Raw genomic sequence first — 18,409 nt, 5'->3', positions numbered from 1 at the left:
CTTACCGTCAACAAGCGTACCATTTAGTTCTCAGGGATGTGACTTCATACTTTTGCTACTTTAAAATAGTTCACGGAAAGACGGCAAGATTTGTAATCAATCTACTCTAACTACATATGTAGTTATTTATCGACATCCACACTGTTTGTCACAGAGCCAAACACGTCCAAAGCGTGTCCGAGGTATTCCTGGACTCCTTTCAGTCGAGGGGTCATATCACTCCCCAGAGGAAGAAGCTTCTCGGTTTGACGCCCTTCGCCAAATCCCTCGCCTGTAACGACCTGGTACACAGCTTGCATTGCTTTGTCCTTGTCACCATTGGGCTTGATCATCCCACTAACCAGAAGACCCTGAACCTGCTCGGTAAAGGTTCCCTTATAGCCCTCCGGTAGAGGAGTCCTACCCAAAACTGCCGAGTTAGGCATATTGGTGTTGAAGGTTCCGAGAACGACGGTTAAGGTGCGAATATTGAATGGAGAAATCTCCTTAGCGAGGATCTTGGTAAGTGCTATCGCACTCGCAGTTTTAGCAATTTCCCTTAGCGAGAAGAAGGTCTTGATACATACCATCTAATCCAGCCTTCGCACCGGCGTACACCCCCATAGTTGGAATACCGTCAAACGAAGCACCGCTGCTCATATTGACTATCATACCGGACTTTCGCTGGCGCATATAGGGTAGGACGGCCCGGATAAGACGTAAGGGCCCAAAGTACATCGTCTCCATCTGGGATCTCACTTCATCCTCGTCGAAAGTCTCGACAGGGGCGTGAATAGAATAGCCGGCGTTGTTAACCAGGACGTCAATATGGTCGCCACAGCTTTCGAGGTTGGTGATTATATTGCCGCTGTCGCGGCTGTCCACATCAAGTTGGACCCATTTGCCCCCCTTAGACTCAATCTCGGCAACCAGATCTGGGGTCCGCGATGGGTTGCGCGAGGTTGCAATGACCTTGTGTCCGCCAGCCTGGGCGGCGCGGGTCAAGGAAAGGCCAAAGCCAGAGGAGCAGCCGGTAATTAGCCAGGTGAGTTTAGTAGTAGCCATAACGAAGATGAGAATGATAATGATTAACAGACAAGCACATCAACAGCTCTCTTTTAAGCATCAGGTATCGGAGTTAGCGCCGCACTAACGCCGTGGACTTGCGATAACCCCGGATGGGTGCATTGGTCTGCTCGGGGTCGGCGCAATTACTTTGGTTTGGGACAGATATTGTTTGGATGGCTTTGAAATGGGCTGATGTTGGCTATGAGTGTGATGATTGCACCTGACCTGAACACGTCCTAGCGCTTTCAGGTGGCTATCTTCCTTTGACGCCACAGCCCATGTTTCCTATACTTTTAGGCCTCTGTCGTTTTTCTTATTGTCCTCAACTTCTTAAACGGACGGATATCAGTAGGTTTTAATGATCGATCGTTCATTGACCCGTGGTGTAGGATACCGTCCTGTCGCACAAAGAAATTCTTCCAACAAAACTTGAGTTTGCTGTCAACGGTTTCCAATATCTCACTCTCTCGGATAATCTCCATTCTGTAGGCACGGAGATAAGTCCTCTCGGTGTACGGTGAAACCCGTGTTATCATAGCTGATGGACAGGAGTTGACATGAACTCGCCGGTAGAGCGGTGTGGTGAGCAAAAAGCAGTCTAATTGATTGGAGTCAGAGTGACAGGGGTGTCATATTTGCTCTGGGGTGTGGCTGGTTACACATCCATAAAGACGAGGTATGATGTTTGTGCAGCAAAATATTGTTTGAAAAAAGCTTGATTCAGATGTTCGGACAAAAGCCATGAATGTATACCCAATTGAAGAGAAAACACCCCGTATGATATCGTGCCGAAGAATCAACAGGAAAGACAGCACCCAGACTCAATTATTCATTGCAGAGTAAGTCTGCAATCACCCACGCTTAAAGAAACAGAATCCCAATCAACTCCACAAAAAGATAAACCTCCGTGCATTCATGTAAACAGTCCTAAATCCGCTTACGCAGTGCTCGAGTCCGATTTGCGGGTTCAGTCACAGCCGGAGCGGTAGTCTTGCGCATTGCAGCAGTAGTAGGGGTATTCTTGACAGCCATTGAGGTAGCCTGTAAACGAGAAGCTGGCCTCTTGGTGGCAGCCGCAGCGGATGCTGTCGTGGCCTTTCTCGCCCCAGTACCAGTCCGTGTAGACTTGGTTACTGTTGTACCCGAAGATGCAGTGGACCCTGTGCTATTCTTGCGCTCGCCCTGTCGGGTCGCCGGGCGCGGCAAAGGTGACCGAGTAGTCTTGGGTCCTGTAGCAGCACGGTTAGCAGTCCTCTGAGTCTGCGAAGGAGGCCGCTGATCCTTCACTGAAGACACAGTGTGGCCGCGTGATCGCAACGGACTGGAAGGTTTTAGTGGTGAGGTAGGGCGCGCCAGATATGAGGGTTGGCCCTTCTCGGGGGATGCACGAAAGGGCGAATGAGGGTAGGTTCGGGAATTGTTAGACTTGGGAGACAGAATCCGGTTCTCATTGCCCCGTACTTCCTGGGACGCCACGCGCGAGGCCCCGCCTTGTCCGGCTGGCTTCACGCGACGCTTTGGGTTCTTGAGTTCGGACTCACGACCGGCAGGGGCATTCTCTTTGTCAGAGAAGTGCCCATCGTGGCTATGCATCCTGTCAGTCAGAGAAACAGATTGGACTTGTGGTATGCCGTACCTTCCCCTCCGAGCTCTACCTTCGTGCGTGGTAGAAGTTTCTGGGTCTACGGAGACGCTTGCGATATTACGCGAAGTCTTGATGGGAGAGTATTTTCGAGAAGGCGACACAACCTGCTGTTTGTTTGCGGCGGCACTGTGCTTTTCAAGCAGCTCGCCGATGTTGGCCTTGCGTAGTGAGACTGGGATCCGATTGACGCGTCGTTCAATCCGCGCCCGTAGGTCATTTGCCTGAAGGGCATATTGAGCACGGAGCTTACGGGCCCGCTCAGTAACTATAGCAAAATTAGTGTCGTGCTCACTCCATCAACCCACAATTCCACCCACTTTCAAGTTGTAGATTGTCCATCAGCGCTTGCTTCTGGTGCTGCGTCAAGCGCATCTTTTTAGTAGGACTGCCCGTAGGCGTGACGTCCATGACGTCAGATTTGCGTTTCGTAGCAGACATTGTTCAGAGTTCAGTGGATATAGACTTAGGATGTGTCGGGGTACAAGGTCTGGTTAAGGTGTGGAGCAAGGAGGACCACAACAAACAGCGTGCCTCTGGCGGCAAGAATTGGCAGAATACAGAGCTTCCACCTCGCCTTCGTCATCCGTCTTCATCTCCCATACGCCAAGCTTCTATTCATTCGCTGTTCTGCCCTCTTTTACATCGCTAATTCCCTTAAATTCCGCCATCATGACGCTAGAAGCTACTATGATTATGTTCGTCATTGCCTATTTCCATATTAGCTCACTCTGCTGACTCAAAGCTACAGTGTCGACAACAGCGAAAGCAGTCGCAATGGAGACTACACGTGAGTACATTCGATGATACCATATTTCCATCTGTGGATGACATCTAATTGCCACAGCACAACCCGGTGGCAATCTCAAGTCGATGCCGTTAGCATCATCCACAATGCAAAGATGCGTGTAAACGCCCAGTCAGCTGTCGGCCTTATGAGCATGGGCGGCAAGGGCCCCGAGGTGTTGTCAACCTTCACACCCGAGTTTGGCGCCATCCTCGCCGGCCTGCACCGAACAAAGATTCACGGCACATCTCACCTTAGCTCGACCATCCAGGTTGCAGCGGTAAGTTCTTCCCACCAATATCCGAGGTCCTAAGCTCTCAAGAACTAATATTGGGGGGTACTTTAGTTGGCACTCAAGCACCGTATGGAAAAATCCCAGCGTCAACGCATCATCGTATTCTCCTGCTCGCCCATCGAAGAAGATGAGAAGACTCTCGTGAAGCTTGCAAAGAAGATGAAGAAAAACAACGTGTCGATCGACGTGATAGCTTTCGGAGATCTGGAATCTGATCAGACTAAGAAGCTCGAGGCTTTCGTTGAGAATGTCAAGAGCGGCGATGGTTCCCACCTCGCCATCATCCCGCCGGGACCCCATCTTCTCAGCGATCAGCTGCAGCTGACCCCGATCCTGGCTGGCGAGGATGCCGAGGTCGGTGGAGGTGGCAGCGAGGGCGAGGCCGGTGGATTTGGATTCGATGATGCTGCTGAGAACGACCCCGAGCTGGCATTCGCCCTACGTTTATCCATGGAGGACGAGAAAAATCGACAGGAGAAGGAGAAGCGCGATCGGGAAGAACAGGAAGGCAAGACGCAACTGGGAAATATCCCCGAGGAGGGTCATGGCGAGCCCAGCGGTGACAAAGATAAGAAGGACGAGGACAAGATGGACACCGCGTAAGGTCCGGCGATTTGAATATGACTGTGATGCATACCCGGCGTTTCCTTCTGCTTCTGTCTTGTATTCTCTCCAGTCGACCTTCTTCAGGTACGTTCTACAGTGTGCAAGGGCAATATATTATGTGATTTGGTACTATACGAGACGGAGTGATATCCGGGCACTAGTACAGGAACAAAACGTATCTAGTTCGTAAAGTCATGATGTCTATCCCCTTTCTGCGTGGTCTCAACGTCGAATAGGGCTATGTCCTCCCCCTCAACCACGCCCCCAGATGCCGATCAAATGCCTCGCATCGCACTGGCATCTCAATCTGGTAGAATGGATTCTTCATCACGTAGTCCGCATACAGCTCGTAAATCTTCTGGATGATCCCTTCCACACTCCCAGTCAAGGGATCTGTGAACAACAAGAACTTTGTCCCCGTCAGGGTCTGGAAACAGGTCAATCGAAACTTGTCTGTCTCGAGGTAATCCAAGCCAGAGACTGGTACACCGGGGTTTGGGTAGGAATAACCGGGCGCTGCAGGACCAGTTGTGCCCGTTGCGGGGGAGGGAGTAGGTTGAGCGATGGGGATTTTTGGTGTGATAGAGCGGGTGATTGCATGAACACTATAAAATCAAAGTCAACTGAATATTCCAGGAGAGAGATGGTGTTGGCAGCTTACCCGTGAAAAGTGCCAGCTAGGACTAGGTAGTCATTTGTCGAGAGCTTGCGCAGTCCAGCCTGGAACTCGCGCTGGTAGATAAGACCACCAGCTTTGTTGATAATGATTAAGGAGAACACACCCCTAGTATTGTCAGACATATTAGTAGCTGTGCGATTCAATGAGCAGATGAAGCGTACATAGTGAGTGTGGCGCTGGTACGGACAGCGTGGCCGGAGAAGCAAGGGGCGGAGAGTTATTGGTATGTCTCGAGGTATTCAGCTGAATTGTACGGATGAGCTTTATAATTGAAGTTGTTTAGGCCACCAAAAATAAGTGTTAGCACGGAGTTCGCGGAGATTCGAGGAGGAAGTTGTTTATTCTGCGCGACAGTCGATAAGCGGGGAGAGACAGCCATCGGCCCGGGGACTCGACATGGTTTCTTATCTATCTCAAGGATACAATATTTGAGGTGTTTCTGTTCTACTGCATTTGGAAGAGAGATGCTATTGAATTGAATAGCCAGGTCATACCGCGTGGCGAACACCAGGGCATATCCTGACATTATACGGAGTACTGGAAATATATATACTGCGTGGACACGCATGGATTTTACTCCGTAGCTATGAATGAAAATATTATAAAAATGGGTTCAGACAATAAAATGCACTCTCCAATATTGATATTTGCATTTTATAATTCCCAAGATGAAAGAAAATCTGCGTATATAGTGATTCAAACATCTATATGGTTGGATTTAGTTCAATATGAATCTAATATAAAGTCGATTGGAAGGATAGAATTGTTAGTTTGTACTTATATCTCATATTGTTTAATCATTGAATCATATCTTAACTTCACTCGAGTGCCATAACGGTGCTTATTTCAACAATACTCTAGAGCGTTTATTAGTTCCAAGGCTGTCACAAACATTGAAATCCAGAAGAATACGACTTACCGGGCCACCTCTCCTACCACTGGTTTCAAAAGACTTGGTCTCATATTTGACTGATCCAGATATACCATTGCCCCCGGCTCGAACATATGCCAAATAGTCTGGCGCCCCAGGGAAATCTGTGTTATCAGCAATTGCCAACGAACCCACACGCCAGAGCTTCAGTTCCTCAACCAGCTTCAAATCAGACAGATAGAATTTCTCCCAATGATCGAAAAAGGCCATATCGACAGTCGTGACCTTGCCCTCAGCATGTAGTGTGCGAAGACAGTCCGAGCCCGGACCCTCCAGGACATGCACAAAGTCCTCAACACCGGCCAGCTTCACAAAATCTTTGGTCAGCGCGACCATCTGTGGATCAGGATCGAAGGTATAGATGTTGACATCGTCGGGCACCTTGTCGCCGTGAATATCGCGGAGAATAGCACCCCAGGCGAGTGCAGATTTACCCACAAAAGTGCCGAATTCGACAATCGTGCGAGGTGCAGGTTGTTGGGTGAGGAGTTTCTCACGTGCGACATCGACCTTGGCTTGCCGGAAGATCATCATATGCCCGACTTGATTGGCGAAATCCTCGATGGCATTTGCTAACGCCCAGGGATTATTGGTGAAGTTGGAAGTGGGTTTGGAGAATATGAATTCGCGCAGCTCGACTGCTCGCTCGGCGAAGAGCTCAGACAGGGGTTTGGTTGTCATGATGGTGGTTTAGATTGCAATTGTAAGAGGCGCAGAATTGTACAAAGATGAATTTATCCTAGAGCTGATAGAGCACCGACAAGTTTTTATATGTGCAATATACATATCAGCCCACAGGCAGCAGCCGGAATCCGGAAAAAATATATTATAAATAATAATATATTGTGCTGGTAAACTCATAGTAAAGCTGGTTTGAAATTGTGCGCCTTGCTCCGATATCTTATACATTTGTACATAGTTCTACTCGGGGCTGATATCCCAATTGGGCCATTTCGGCCGATATTGGATCAGGAAATCGGCCTATCCCAAGGTTGTTTGTATATGGCGTGAAGGGCACACCTGGGCACGTATATGCACTCCTTAACCGACATCGTCCTCTCGGCTTTTATCCAGTTTTTCCGAGCTCTTCTACTGTTATTTGAACTTGAAATAATTCTTTTAATTCACTGTTTTTTTAGTCTCTAGGTTGATCACGTAGTCCGTCCGCTGGGGCTGGAAAAGGCAAACTATCATACTTGCGTGTAAAGAGTTACAAAATAATACAACATTGATTAACATAAGCTACATGTATGACATACATTTGGCAAGATAAGTTTCTGTGCCAGGAACAGCAAGATTAAAAGCAAGAGCATATTTCCGAAAAGCCCCCCGGAGTATCGCCGGAACTTCTCGGGAGCAAACCGACTGCAACAACCCATCCCCACAATCTGAAGAAAGCAAAAAAGAAGACGACCATTTAGGTCTGCTTGGCATTGCGCGACTGACGCTTGGGGACGCGGCAGAGCCAGTACAAGAAGAGCGCAGCGATAATATTGAACCCCACATAGGCGAAGAGCAATCCGATATTGCGCGGAACATCCGAGTAAGACATGTGGAGATTTGCCAGGAACTGGTCTGTTCTCGACATTGCACAGATCTTGCAGTCCACCGATGCCTCGGGATTGAGCAATGTACCATGGGTAACATGGATGTAAGGGTCTAGATAACTGCCACAAGTCTGTCCATCTGGAGGCGAGACAGTGAGCAACTCAATGCTAGAACACTCCACCGAGGTTCCAGTCAGGCCGGTAGAGAGGACAGACGAGACAAAGTAGGTAAATGGCGATACCCGATTCATGAAGATCCAGAAGCGAGGCATACCAGACGAATTCGCGAGTACACTAAAAATCCAGTTAGCACTGTTACCAATTATCTAACTCCCAAACACCCTCAGATAACTTACCCGTTGAAGACCAAGCAAAGCGAGAACATGAACTGACCAATGTTGCTGGCAGTATCAGGCTGTTCAATCCCAGCAATAATCATGGAGCTGAAAGTTGACGTGAACATCATGAAAAGCAGAATGAGCACGTACATGATGCCACTCCGTTCGATGACTGCGTTTGTAGGCTCTGCGTTTCGATAGAAACCGATTGGATAGTACCAGCTGAAAAAGCCTGGCACCGACATTATGATGTTCCATGCCAGCTCCACAACAATACTGGCAATCATAAATGCCACCCACGAGTAGACCTTTGAAGGCCGTTCGCGTGCCTCATACAAAGCACGCTGCGTGGCGAAGGACGGCATCATCTGCTGGACCAGACCGGGGAAGATGACAAGGTACATAAAGATTGCAAACATCTGATTCTGCAGTCCTTGAAGACTGGTAGGCATATGCCAGAAGGTGAATCCGATGAACAGTGGCTATATCGGTTAGTCTAATAATATAAAAGGTAGAAAAAGAAACAACCTACCGGGACAGTGCAAGTGAGAGTCTTGGCGTATAGATACGACGGAGATCTCCAGTACTGCTGAAAGTTGCGTTGGGTACAAAGAAGGAAGTGATACCAGAGTGGTGTGGCGAATTCACCATACCCTGCAGCCTGCACGGGTACAGGCTTCTTGGACAATTCCTCTTTCATTTCAGCCAACTGTCTGCGAACCTCCGTGCGCTCAACACTGTTGGTCCATTGTTCAGCCCAGTCTCTATCCGCGTGAGAGCCTGGAGCGGCACCGATGACTTCAAGCATCCACTCAGCCGGGTTTGCGTTCTTTGGGCACTTGAGCGACCCTTTGTCTTCGAAGTATTTGATCAGTGTTTCCATGTTCGGGCCGAGCTCGCCAAAGTACACTGTGCGACCTCCTTTGGCGAGAAACAATAGGCGGTCAAACTGCTGCATCAGCATTGCCGAAGGTTGGTGAATGGTACACAGTACAGCCTGACCGTGGTTGGCCAAGTTACGCATCAGAGTGCAGATTGACCAAGCAGTTTGACTATCCAAACCCGAAGTTGGTTCATCAAAGAACAACAGCAAATCTGGTTTGGCTACCAGCTCCACGCTGATAGTCAACCGCTTACGCTGCTCCACATTGAGGCCCTCGCCGACAACTCCAACCACGGCATCTGCGTATTCTTCCATACAGAGCATGTGAATGACTTCTTCCACATATGCGATCTTTTCCAGGCGAGGAATGCTGGCAGGCTGGCGTAGGAGAGCACTAAAAATCAGAGCTTCACGAACAGTACTAGTCTCCAGATGCAGATCTTGTTGCTGCACGTAACCCGTCTTCCGCTGAAAAGAATTGTCACGTAGCCGGCCATCGATAAGCATATCGCCGGAGATGACGCCAATAGTGACACGATCGGCCAACACATCAAGTAAGGATGTCTTTCCTGCACCAGTAACACCCATCAAGGCTGTCAGAGTGCCGGGCTTGACCCAACCATCCACGCTGTCCAGGATACGTCGCGTAGCTCCCCCAATCTTGATGTCAAAGCATACATTCTCCCAGTGGAAAATAGAAGTTTGGCGAACAATTGCTGCAGTTGAGTCCCGAGGTTCGCTAGCAACTGCACCTTTCTCTGAGGCAATAACCTCCTCTGGATCCTCTTTTCGAAAGTTCTTCGCAAATGCAGGAATCTTACCGCGCGGGTACACCAGAATCTCACCTTTGGATGGTTTAGCCCGGATGAGCTCGCTGCAAAAGACGTACAGTACAAAGAAGCCGACGAAGAAAGCGCAGAGAATTCCGAAGTTTCGCCACAGATGCGGACTGTAATATCGATAAGTCGTGTTGATATATGTCTCTCCGTCAATAAAATCTTGGCCTGCCACGGCACCCTTCTGTGAACAGATTTTGGAACTGGAAGGCGCATCCTTGTAAATGTCCAAGATACCCGGGACAAAATTCGAACAATGGAAGGATCGTCCGCCGAATTCATTGATCATCAACGCCTCGAAGGCGTACTATTTGGTGTTAGCATATTCTGGTGGAAGTGAGCAAAAACTAAGTTATTATTATTACAGCAATCGGGTTCATGTAGTTGAGCCACCGGAACCAAGGGTGCATATCTCGGACAGGAATGGTAAACCCGGTGTAAATGACCAGGATGAGCATGAAGACCGAAGCAGGCGGCATGGCCTGGGCCACAGACCGCGAGATTGCACCGATAAACCGGAAGATATTCGACATCACAAGGGTTGTCGTTACCGAAAAGAGGAAAAAGATAAAAAAATTCCCCGGAGCCCGCCGAAGATGAGGTAGGAAATAGATGATTAAATTGAAAACAACTGCTAGCAAGAACTTTGATGGAAGTTCCACAATGTACGCACTGATAGCTTCCGCCGAGGGATGGTATAGTGCGTACTTACGATGTTTTTCCACGATCGGCCGCTGCTGCCACATGATCATGATTTCCAGTGAGCTAGAGAAAGCACTGATCATGATGGCAAAAAAGATTAGGCTTCCACGGTTGTAGAAGCTGTCGGTGTTGTCCGGTGTGTCATAGAAGAGACTGGAAATGATTAGAGACATTCCCACATTTCCACAAAGTGTGGCAAGTGTCATAGCACTGTCTGCCTTAAGCCGCAAGAATCCTCTCCAAAGACACAGGCGAATTTGCATCAGATATGAAAGTGTGTATGGGGAGCTTGCACGGGTAAACCTGGGTTTGTCTGCTGCACGAGAGCGACTAAATTGCGCAAGCTTTGTTTCTCCACTGGAGCTTCCGGCTTCGTTTCTTTCAATTTCAGCAAGAAGTTGCTTACGCTCCGGACTTTCCTTCCAGCGTTCTGCAAACTCATCGGGTGTGTGTGGAACAGAGTCTTCAAATCCAGGGCGAACAAGGCGTTCCGAAGGGCTGGTGAGGGAAGTGAGGAAATCCGCGGTGGTTTGTCTATCCGGGCAAAGGAATCCCATCTTGATGAAGAAGCGTCGTGCATTGGCCGCACTTCCGAAATAGATCTGACGGCCTTCGTAGAACACAATTGCCTTATCAAATAGGTCGTAGATGGACTGACTCGCTTGGTAGATTGCGACGATGGCGGTGGATCCACTATAGTCAGTGGAGAGGCGGATGTTCTTGACAAATTCTAGGGCCGTCGAACTGTCAAGTCCACGAGTGCTGTTGTCCCAACACTGCAAGGGACATCGGCACAGAGTGGTCTCAGCGATACTGACCCGCTTTCTTTCCCCACCAGATACACCTCGGATGAACTCATTGCCGATCTTGGTCTTCATGGTATGGGTCAAGCCAAGCGTCGCCATGACCACATCCCGCATATGCTCCGCATACTGGTCGCGTGTAACACCGGGAAGGCGGTTACTCGGCGCTCGAGCGTGAGCAGCAAACAGCAGTGTATCACCAACTGTCAGCTGAGGGAAGTGAGTTTCGGTCTCGGCTTGGTAGATAACCTCGCCGCGGAAACGGCTGTGCATGTCGTCCCAGGATATGCCGTCATAATTCACTTCGGACCCTTTCTCTTTGTCAAGATAGAGGCCATGCGTCTCTCCAGCAATGGTTTTGAGGAAGGTTGAACATCCACTGTTAGCCGTTAGTGATTAGCTTTTCGCAAGGGGGTGGCGATTCAATTCACGTACCTTCCTGGGCGCCCTAGTACAACCAGCATCTCACCACTGTGAACAATGCCTTCGAGGTCTCGTAGGATATCAATGTGTACTTTCTTCTGATAGCCAAGGGCACGGTGGAGCCATCCTGCGCCTTTGAGCCAGAAGTTGGTAAAGTTCATCTGGTAATCAGCCGCGGTGCCATAGCCGAAAACATTGAGGTTGCGAAAGGAGACCCCTGCTGTGCGATGCGGGTACCGGTCTGGATCGCAAGAAGTCATTTGGATGATGTTCTTCACCCATTTGCGCGATTTAAACTGGTCGCTATTGGGATCTAGCTCTGGGTCGCTGGTAGGATCAAGGAAGGTGTTGACACCCTGCGAAGATTGGCTGCTGCGGATGCTGTTTACACGTGAGATTTGGGAGAGGGAACGTGCCAGAGTGGTGATTTGTCTGTCGCGATCATCCCCAGACTCGGATACTGGCGTCTCGGAGCCGGGGGTCTCAACGGCATTGTCAAGCATATTCTGCGTATGGTCTGGCATCAGTGGAGTCGGTGAAAACCCTAAAGAAGGAAGAAGATGTGAAGCCATGAAGGAAACACGAAGGTAAACGAGAGTTGACAGAAGAGAAAAACAAATGAGACGTGACGGGTGGGAGATTTTATGGGGAGGGAAGGAAGGTGAGAAGATAGGAAGGTAGGTAACGTGGTTAAGGTAAAAGAAGGAAAGGAAAGAACGGCAAACGGAAAGTGATAGATCCGAGGGAACCATAAAAGGAAAGAAGGAAAGAAGGAAGGAGGGAAGGAGGGAAAGAGGGAAAGAGGGAAAGAGGGAAAGAGGGAAAGAGGGAAAGAGGGAAAGAGGGAAGGAGGGAAAGAGGGAAGGAGGGAAAGAGGGAAGGAGGGAAGTTAACGCCCATGGGATTGACTGTTTTAGCTCTTTCCATATATGGAATGACTTATGTACTACACTACACTGTCTCAATATCAGAATATCAGAATATCTGTGAATGTCTGACTTGAATGTGACACTGTATTATATATAGACTACAACGCTATATCACATAGACATATTTAAGGTGTTTTTCTGCCTCTTGATTGGCTGTGTATCAGCATTGTGCCCCCCATCACCCCCACGTCTTATACCCATAGCAACTTCCCATTTCGGCCAACGGCTCTTTCGGCTTCGGGCAATATACATATCCCTATATACGTGATCCCTATATAGATATATGTACATAATGTAGGTAGTATGTATCTATCAAGGTTGACTCGGAATTTTCAGGATCCGAGAGTCTAATAAGAACTTAACAAACCAAAGCTGAAAGAGCACCGGACCTCAAAAGATCCGGTAAACGGAATTATGAAATTATGTGACACTTGCATTTTCACTTGGAGACTAGTATATAGGTACAAGTGACACATAAATCTCTTTATACCCCAACCTCACCACCTTATTTCATCTTTTCCTTCTCCACATCGCACCAGAGTACATAGATCTATCTTCGTCTATGCCTGCAAGATTAACTGCCCCCAAGAGTCACAATCTTCAGACTCCGCAATAGTAGTGCCATGAGGGACCACAGCGTCCTGGATATGAGCAACGCGAGTTGTAGTCAAGATACGACCACGAGCCGAGACAGCCTCGGCCGCCAAGCGTTGGTATGAGTGACCAGCCAACAAGAAGGACGTTTCGAATCCATCGCGCTTAGTCTCGCCCAAGAATTCCCGGGACCCAAATCGATCTGTAACAGCATAGAATCGCCAAACCGCCGTCTCAGTATCGCCGTTCCACGAAACAAAGACTTCGGTGCCCGAGGAGGTCTTCTCGGTCACAATGGCGGGTTCTTCTGTCGGCAAACCAGTCCAGTTATACCGGAATGCTCGATAGTTCTGGACACCCTCGCCCAACAGTCCTGAGTCCATGTAAGCGTGGAAGATGGGGGTACCGTCCGCCTGGAATTCGGTCACGGCTCCCTCAGAGCCCCAGTTGACCAAGGCATTACCGTTGGGCAGAAGCTGAGTACTACCTTGGGACTTGGCGAGGAGTCCATCGGGAGGCTGGAAGGCTTGAACAATCTTCGCAGTCCAGGTGGCAGTGTTGACAGAAATGACCTTGCCCTGCGAGAAAGGATGGGTGTGGACCTCATTGCCGCCGTGATTCTCTGTTCCATGAGCCGAGTTATCGAAAAGCGAGATGATCTCCTCATCGTCCCTCTGCTCAACAAAGCGCGCGTGATGCTGGAAGCAAAACTCGACGTTGAGACCGAGCTCAAAGTCTGAGCGTAGACCACCCAGTCGCCAGATGATTTCACCAGTGGTACCGTTAATCTTGTGAACTGCGCAGGCATCCCGTGCAGAAATCAGGTAGTTACCTTCGACATCCTTGTCCACGGAGTTGATGTGGAAGTAGTCCCATGCGTCGGATGAGTTGTAGCCTGCACCTGCTTGTCCAGGGTTGAGAGGGAGGATCGCCTCTGCACAATGTCAGACTATTTCATTATAAGCGTTGAAGGTAGTTGACTTACCATCGGGAGAGACATGCTCAAGGCTAGACCACTCAAATAGCAATTCTCCAGTTTCAATGTCCAACTCTACTGCGGATTAGCATGAGCTCTTCACGGATTCAAGAACACACATACCCTGGAAGATGGCATCAACAATCCATTGTTGCTCAGGGCTAGCACCCCAGCGAGAAAGATCCTTCGGCACAGGCTGATAGACCTGAAGCAACGCAGTCTTCTCATCGATGACATGGAATTCATGCTTATCCATGAGCTTATGGTTGCCAGCGCGGAGCTCCCGAATAGTCTCATAGTTCTGATTCAGAATGGTAGCATGACCGTGACCATGTCCATAGGCCGGGTTATGATCTCCCTCAAAGCTGAACAGCACATCCTGACCATTCCATCTGGCCTTCTGGAAGTTGGTGGCCCAGATAGAGAAGTAGGTATAGCCCGACCAGACGAGCTCACCGTCATCGCGAACGATATATGGAGCTTCCTGACGCGGACCGTGGAACTGGGGCTCAGCCCATTGGCCTGGGAAAGGCGCGATGAAGAGGTAACCCTTCTCGACATCCTTTGTCGCCGAGATGGTGATGTTCAGACGAGGCGGGGCCAGGTCGGTTCGAGATTTGAACTGCCAGTCTGCTGCGGCAAGCGGCAACAGCGCTGCTGTACAGGCAATGGCTTCAAGGAACTTCATGATAAGTACTGCTCCCGCGATCAGTTTCCATGATGTTGGTCATTATATGTATGATAGGGTACATTAACCTTAGATGGGTACTCTGAACTAAGTCTCTTTGACTTTTTTTTTTTTGAAGGATAGTTTGTGTAAAGGGAGATGTTGGGGCATATCCTTTTATAAAGTGCCCTATATTGCTAATTATGCCACAGTGTATTATGATGTCGTGCTTGGCGCTTGGCGGGGGATAATCCGCTCGCATTTCCCGATCGAGTGCCCGCTTGTCCACTAAAATTTCTGAAATTTCCGACATTCGGACTCTTCTTTCGTCATCTTCTGAATCGCAAATTTGTGATTTGAACAATTGAAATCAGCAATGGTATTAGATCCCCATATTCATGCCTCTAGCATGCCTATACACGAGAATGAAGCCGAAATGCATGCATCGCCGGTACAAGAAAGTGAAGAGCAACCTTTGCTGCAGTCGACTCTAGCTACGAGTTGGAGCCCACCGTCAGGGTTTTTACTGATCCAAGTCGGTAAGTCAAATCAAAATTCATACTCCAGACCTGAGCGAGCAAAATTTGAGAATTTAACAGCGATCATGGCCAATGTTTTTCTTGGTGGGTTTGACGGGACTATCACTGCCTCGACCTATGCTGTAATCAGCTCCGAGTTCAACGCCGCGAACACTGCTTCCTGGCTAACAACCTCGTATTTGATCACGAGCACGGCGTTCCAGCCCCTCTATGGCCGGTTCTCGGATCTTCTCGGTCGCAGGTCTTGTTTCTTCACTGCAACTATCACCTTCATGGTTGGTTGTCTAGGATGTGCCGTGGCCCGTGATGTGGTCTTTTTGAACGTTATGCGCGCCTTAACGGGCATCGGCGGTGGAGGATTGATGACTATGGGTAAGTGAATTGATTCTCAATCAACATACCAACCGCTAACAAAGCATTCCAGCAACAATCATCAACTCAGATCTCATTCCCTTCCGCTACCGCGGTATGTACCAGGCAATCCAGAATGTCTCGTATGGCTTTGGATCCATCTGTGGCGCTTCTTTCGGCGGTGCCATCGTTGACTCGATCGGATGGCGCTGGTGCTTCCTGCTGCAAGTTCCAGTCTCATTGTTTGCTTTGATCATGGGCTATAGAGTCTTGAGATTTCCCGCACGCAACAATGAATCTTCCGCGGATGGGCGACCAAAAGGAATTTGGCACCAAATTGATATGCTAGGTGCATGCCTTCTTATTTTGGCCCTTTCAGCTCAACTGGTCGGACTTAGCCTGGGTGGCAATATTCTCCCTTGGACTCACATATGGGTAATTCTGCCATTGATCTCTAGTTTGATCCTGCTGGTCGCATTTGTCGCCGTTGAAGCAAAGACCACTGCTGCACCTTTGATTCCATTGAAGATGCTACGAGGACAGCTCGCTGTATCCACACAGATCGCCAACGTTTGTGTCGGGATGGCAGCATATGCGGTAAGCTCACCCGTTCCACCAGACCGACGAGTATCACAGCTAACGCGACACATCAAGTACCTCTTTACTCTGCCTCTCATGTTCCAAGTGATTCTCCTCGACTCGCCCAGCAAGGCTGGTACCCGACTGGTGCTTCCCTGCCTATTCACCCCACTTGGCGGTCTCGTAGCGGGAATCATCATGTCACGCTGGGGCAAATTGGCCTCTATTGTACGCGCCGGCGCAGCCCTAATGTTTGTGGGCAATTTGCTTGTAACGCTTCTTCGATTCAACGACTCAGGATGGAAGTATTTCGCCTATGTCATTCCTGCCAACCTGGGTCAGGGTATGGTATACCCAGGAATCCTGTTCACATTCCTAGCAGCCTTCGATCACGCCGGTAAGATACTTTTCCTCTCCATGTCGCCAGCTGATTACCCGAATCTGCGAGCGACCGAGCCGTTTGCCAAGCTAGCCTGCTAAAAATATCTTCTTCAGATCACGCCGTCTCCGCCTCAACTGTCTACCTCATCCGCTCCCTCGGGACCGTTTGGGGCGTCGCAGTGACCTCCACTATCATGCAGAATACACTTAACTCAGGCCTCGGGGAGGCCTTGAGTGGAATACCAGATAAATGGAAAGTACAATTCCTTCGCCAGTCAATTTTACTGCGCCCGTGAACGAGCCTTGCTGACCAGAATGCTTGCCTCTTCTTAGGTGATTGATGAGATCCGCCACTCAGTCTCAGCTATTTATGATCTCCCTCCGGATGTGCAACTGGCCGCTCGGTTAGTGTACTACCGCGGGATCAGGCTATCCTTCATGGCCTCCGCAATATTTGCATTCATCGCAACTATCGCTTCGATCTTCACCCGTGGAAAGGGTCTAGAGCGTGCGGGCGGCAAGTAAGGAACTACAGCTCCGCACCCCGAAGGAGCCCCGTTGAGGAGTATAGGGATATGTGTGGTGTTTATGGTGAGGTCAACCCACGCCTTGCGCAGACCCGATGGATTGGCGCATGGTCCCCGATCCCCCTAGGTCAAGGGAAACCCCTCGTGAAAATACATAGAGGTGGTAACTGGCGGAAGTAGATTAAGGCAAGCGCACATTCTAGAGCGCCGATGCTCGATGCGACTGGTGGTAGATATTGGAAGGATATAGCTTAGAACATAAAAGTTGACGACTTGGAAACAGAAATACTAAGGCTGTAAGTCTTGACGAATATCCGATCCATCTACGGAGTAGCAAAATACTTCATAGTAAGGTGAGCCGTCAGTCCAGAATTACACTTGACTGGATCAGTGCTAGTGCGACCACTGAAGGTAACCTTCCGGGGCTGGATGATACCATCCTCCCACCTCTATTCTAGTTCCACCCATTCAGTACAGAGATACAGCAGTTAAAACACAATGCATACCGATACCTTTCACCTCTACTCATATTTCTGCTCCTCATGCTGTCAACGGATCATAATTGCCGCTCACCTGAAGGGCATTCCCCTTGAGTACACCTATATCGATCTCGGAACAAAAGAGCACATAACGGACAAATACAAAGAATCAAACCCCAGTGCCAGCGTGCCCACCCTGGTAGTGACAAGCATCGGCGGTCAAAAGACCATCCTCCGCCAATCCATGACTATTTTGGAATAATTCGAGGAAAGGTTCCCAGATATATCTTCTCTTCTCCCTGTCGGGTTACAAGATCGGATGCAGGTGCGCGATCTAGTGAATATCATTGCGATCGATACGCAACCTACCACGAACTCCCGTATCGTGCATCGGGTGAAGGCTATTCGTGGGAGTAGCGAGGATCAGATTGAATTGGCCAAACTGGCCTTTGCCGACGGATTCCAAGCTTACGAGAGCGTGTTGGTGAAGCAAGCTGGGGAGGGGACTTACTCTTTTGGTGATACTGTTTCCATGGCAGATGTGATACTGGTCCCGACAGTTGACCAGGCTTTGTTGTACCGAATGGATTTGGATTTCGTGCCCAATATCAAGCGCATTCATTCCGTTCTCAAGGAATTAGAGGCTCTCAAGGCTGCAGATTGGCGGAATCAGGGGGATATACAGGAGAAATTTCGGATTCAGGCTGCTTGACGCTTGTCAGATTTAGGTCTGGTGGGAGTGGAGCGATGACAAGGATTAGCACCATGGAGATTGAAGAATGAAGAATGAACTGCTTCCCAAACTGGAATGCAATATATATGATTGTAGTAATGCTATGTATGCGCTGCTATGTCTGCACAAAACCTC

The 18,409-nt window shown here is 49.2% G+C and overlaps 10 protein-coding genes across 10 annotated transcripts; 4 read left to right on the top strand and 6 right to left on the bottom strand.

The window, feature by feature from the left end:
* Positions 1 to 122: 122 nt before the first annotated feature.
* Positions 123 to 1,044, bottom strand: N7479_011489 (SDR family oxidoreductase; the record flags this gene model as incomplete). Its single annotated transcript, XM_057259180.1, has 2 exons — positions 123 to 508; positions 567 to 1,044. 2 exons carry the CDS (start codon positions 1,042 to 1,044, stop codon positions 123 to 125), a joined length of 864 nt encoding a protein of 287 aa, XP_057106638.1.
* A 930-nt stretch (positions 1,045 to 1,974) lies between these two features.
* Positions 1,975 to 3,130, bottom strand: N7479_011488 (uncharacterized protein; the record flags this gene model as incomplete). Its single annotated transcript, XM_057259179.1, has 3 exons — positions 1,975 to 2,632; positions 2,684 to 2,957; positions 3,010 to 3,130. 3 exons carry the CDS (start codon positions 3,128 to 3,130, stop codon positions 1,975 to 1,977), a joined length of 1,053 nt encoding a protein of 350 aa, XP_057106637.1.
* Positions 3,131 to 3,328: 198 nt separating this feature from the next.
* Positions 3,329 to 4,374, top strand: N7479_011487 (proteasome regulatory particle base subunit RPN10; the record flags this gene model as incomplete). Its single annotated transcript, XM_057259178.1, has 4 exons — positions 3,329 to 3,387; positions 3,441 to 3,479; positions 3,537 to 3,756; positions 3,823 to 4,374. The coding sequence occupies exons 1-4, from the start codon at positions 3,362 to 3,364 to the stop codon at positions 4,372 to 4,374; spliced, it is 837 nt and encodes a 278-aa protein (XP_057106636.1). The 5' UTR covers positions 3,329 to 3,361.
* Positions 4,375 to 4,615: 241 nt separating this feature from the next.
* On the bottom strand, positions 4,616 to 5,178 carry N7479_011486 (trafficking protein particle complex subunit 4; the record flags this gene model as incomplete). Its single annotated transcript, XM_057259177.1, has 2 exons — positions 4,616 to 4,982; positions 5,039 to 5,178. 2 exons carry the CDS (start codon positions 5,176 to 5,178, stop codon positions 4,616 to 4,618), a joined length of 507 nt encoding a protein of 168 aa, XP_057106635.1.
* A 696-nt stretch (positions 5,179 to 5,874) lies between these two features.
* N7479_011485 (putative O-methyltransferase) lies at positions 5,875 to 6,668 on the bottom strand (the record flags this gene model as incomplete). The annotated part of the gene is made up of 2 exons (XM_057259176.1): positions 5,875 to 5,913; positions 5,976 to 6,668. 2 exons carry the CDS (start codon positions 6,666 to 6,668, stop codon positions 5,875 to 5,877), a joined length of 732 nt encoding a protein of 243 aa, XP_057106634.1.
* A 736-nt stretch (positions 6,669 to 7,404) lies between these two features.
* Positions 7,405 to 12,091, bottom strand: N7479_011484 (pleiotropic drug resistance family ABC transporter; the record flags this gene model as incomplete). Its single annotated transcript, XM_057259175.1, has 5 exons — positions 7,405 to 7,828; positions 7,891 to 8,354; positions 8,405 to 9,898; positions 9,957 to 11,475; positions 11,532 to 12,091. 5 exons carry the CDS (start codon positions 12,089 to 12,091, stop codon positions 7,405 to 7,407), a joined length of 4,461 nt encoding a protein of 1,486 aa, XP_057106633.1.
* A 917-nt stretch (positions 12,092 to 13,008) lies between these two features.
* N7479_011483 (arylsulfotransferase family protein) lies at positions 13,009 to 14,706 on the bottom strand (the record flags this gene model as incomplete). The annotated part of the gene is made up of 3 exons (XM_057259174.1): positions 13,009 to 13,976; positions 14,028 to 14,093; positions 14,142 to 14,706. 3 exons carry the CDS (start codon positions 14,704 to 14,706, stop codon positions 13,009 to 13,011), a joined length of 1,599 nt encoding a protein of 532 aa, XP_057106632.1.
* Positions 14,707 to 15,061: 355 nt separating this feature from the next.
* N7479_011482 (MDR family MFS transporter) lies at positions 15,062 to 17,242 on the top strand (the record flags this gene model as incomplete). Its single annotated transcript, XM_057259173.1, is given in 6 exon segments — positions 15,062 to 15,224; positions 15,285 to 15,596; positions 15,649 to 16,551; positions 16,650 to 16,792; positions 16,869 to 17,056; positions 17,071 to 17,242. The coding sequence occupies 6 exon segments, from the start codon at positions 15,062 to 15,064 to the stop codon at positions 17,240 to 17,242; spliced, it is 1,881 nt and encodes a 626-aa protein (XP_057106631.1).
* Positions 17,243 to 17,560: 318 nt separating this feature from the next.
* On the top strand, positions 17,561 to 17,803 carry N7479_011481 (Maleylacetoacetate isomerase; the record flags this gene model as incomplete). The annotated part of the gene is made up of 1 exon (XM_057259172.1): positions 17,561 to 17,803. One exon carries the CDS (start codon positions 17,561 to 17,563, stop codon positions 17,801 to 17,803), a length of 243 nt encoding a protein of 80 aa, XP_057106630.1.
* Positions 17,804 to 17,860: 57 nt separating this feature from the next.
* On the top strand, positions 17,861 to 18,253 carry N7479_011480 (Maleylacetoacetate isomerase; the record flags this gene model as incomplete). Its single annotated transcript, XM_057259171.1, has 1 exon — positions 17,861 to 18,253. The coding sequence occupies one exon, from the start codon at positions 17,861 to 17,863 to the stop codon at positions 18,251 to 18,253; it is 393 nt and encodes a 130-aa protein (XP_057106629.1).
* Positions 18,254 to 18,409: the final 156 nt, after the last annotated feature.

Source organism: Penicillium vulpinum, assembly GCF_028829585.1.
Source record: "Penicillium vulpinum strain IBT 29486 chromosome Unknown utg000004l_segment0_segment0, whole genome shotgun sequence".
NCBI lineage: Eukaryota > Fungi > Ascomycota > Eurotiomycetes > Eurotiales > Aspergillaceae > Penicillium > Penicillium vulpinum.
The sequence above is the reverse complement of the archived record's forward strand: the minus strand, read 5'-3'. Positions and strand labels throughout refer to the sequence as shown.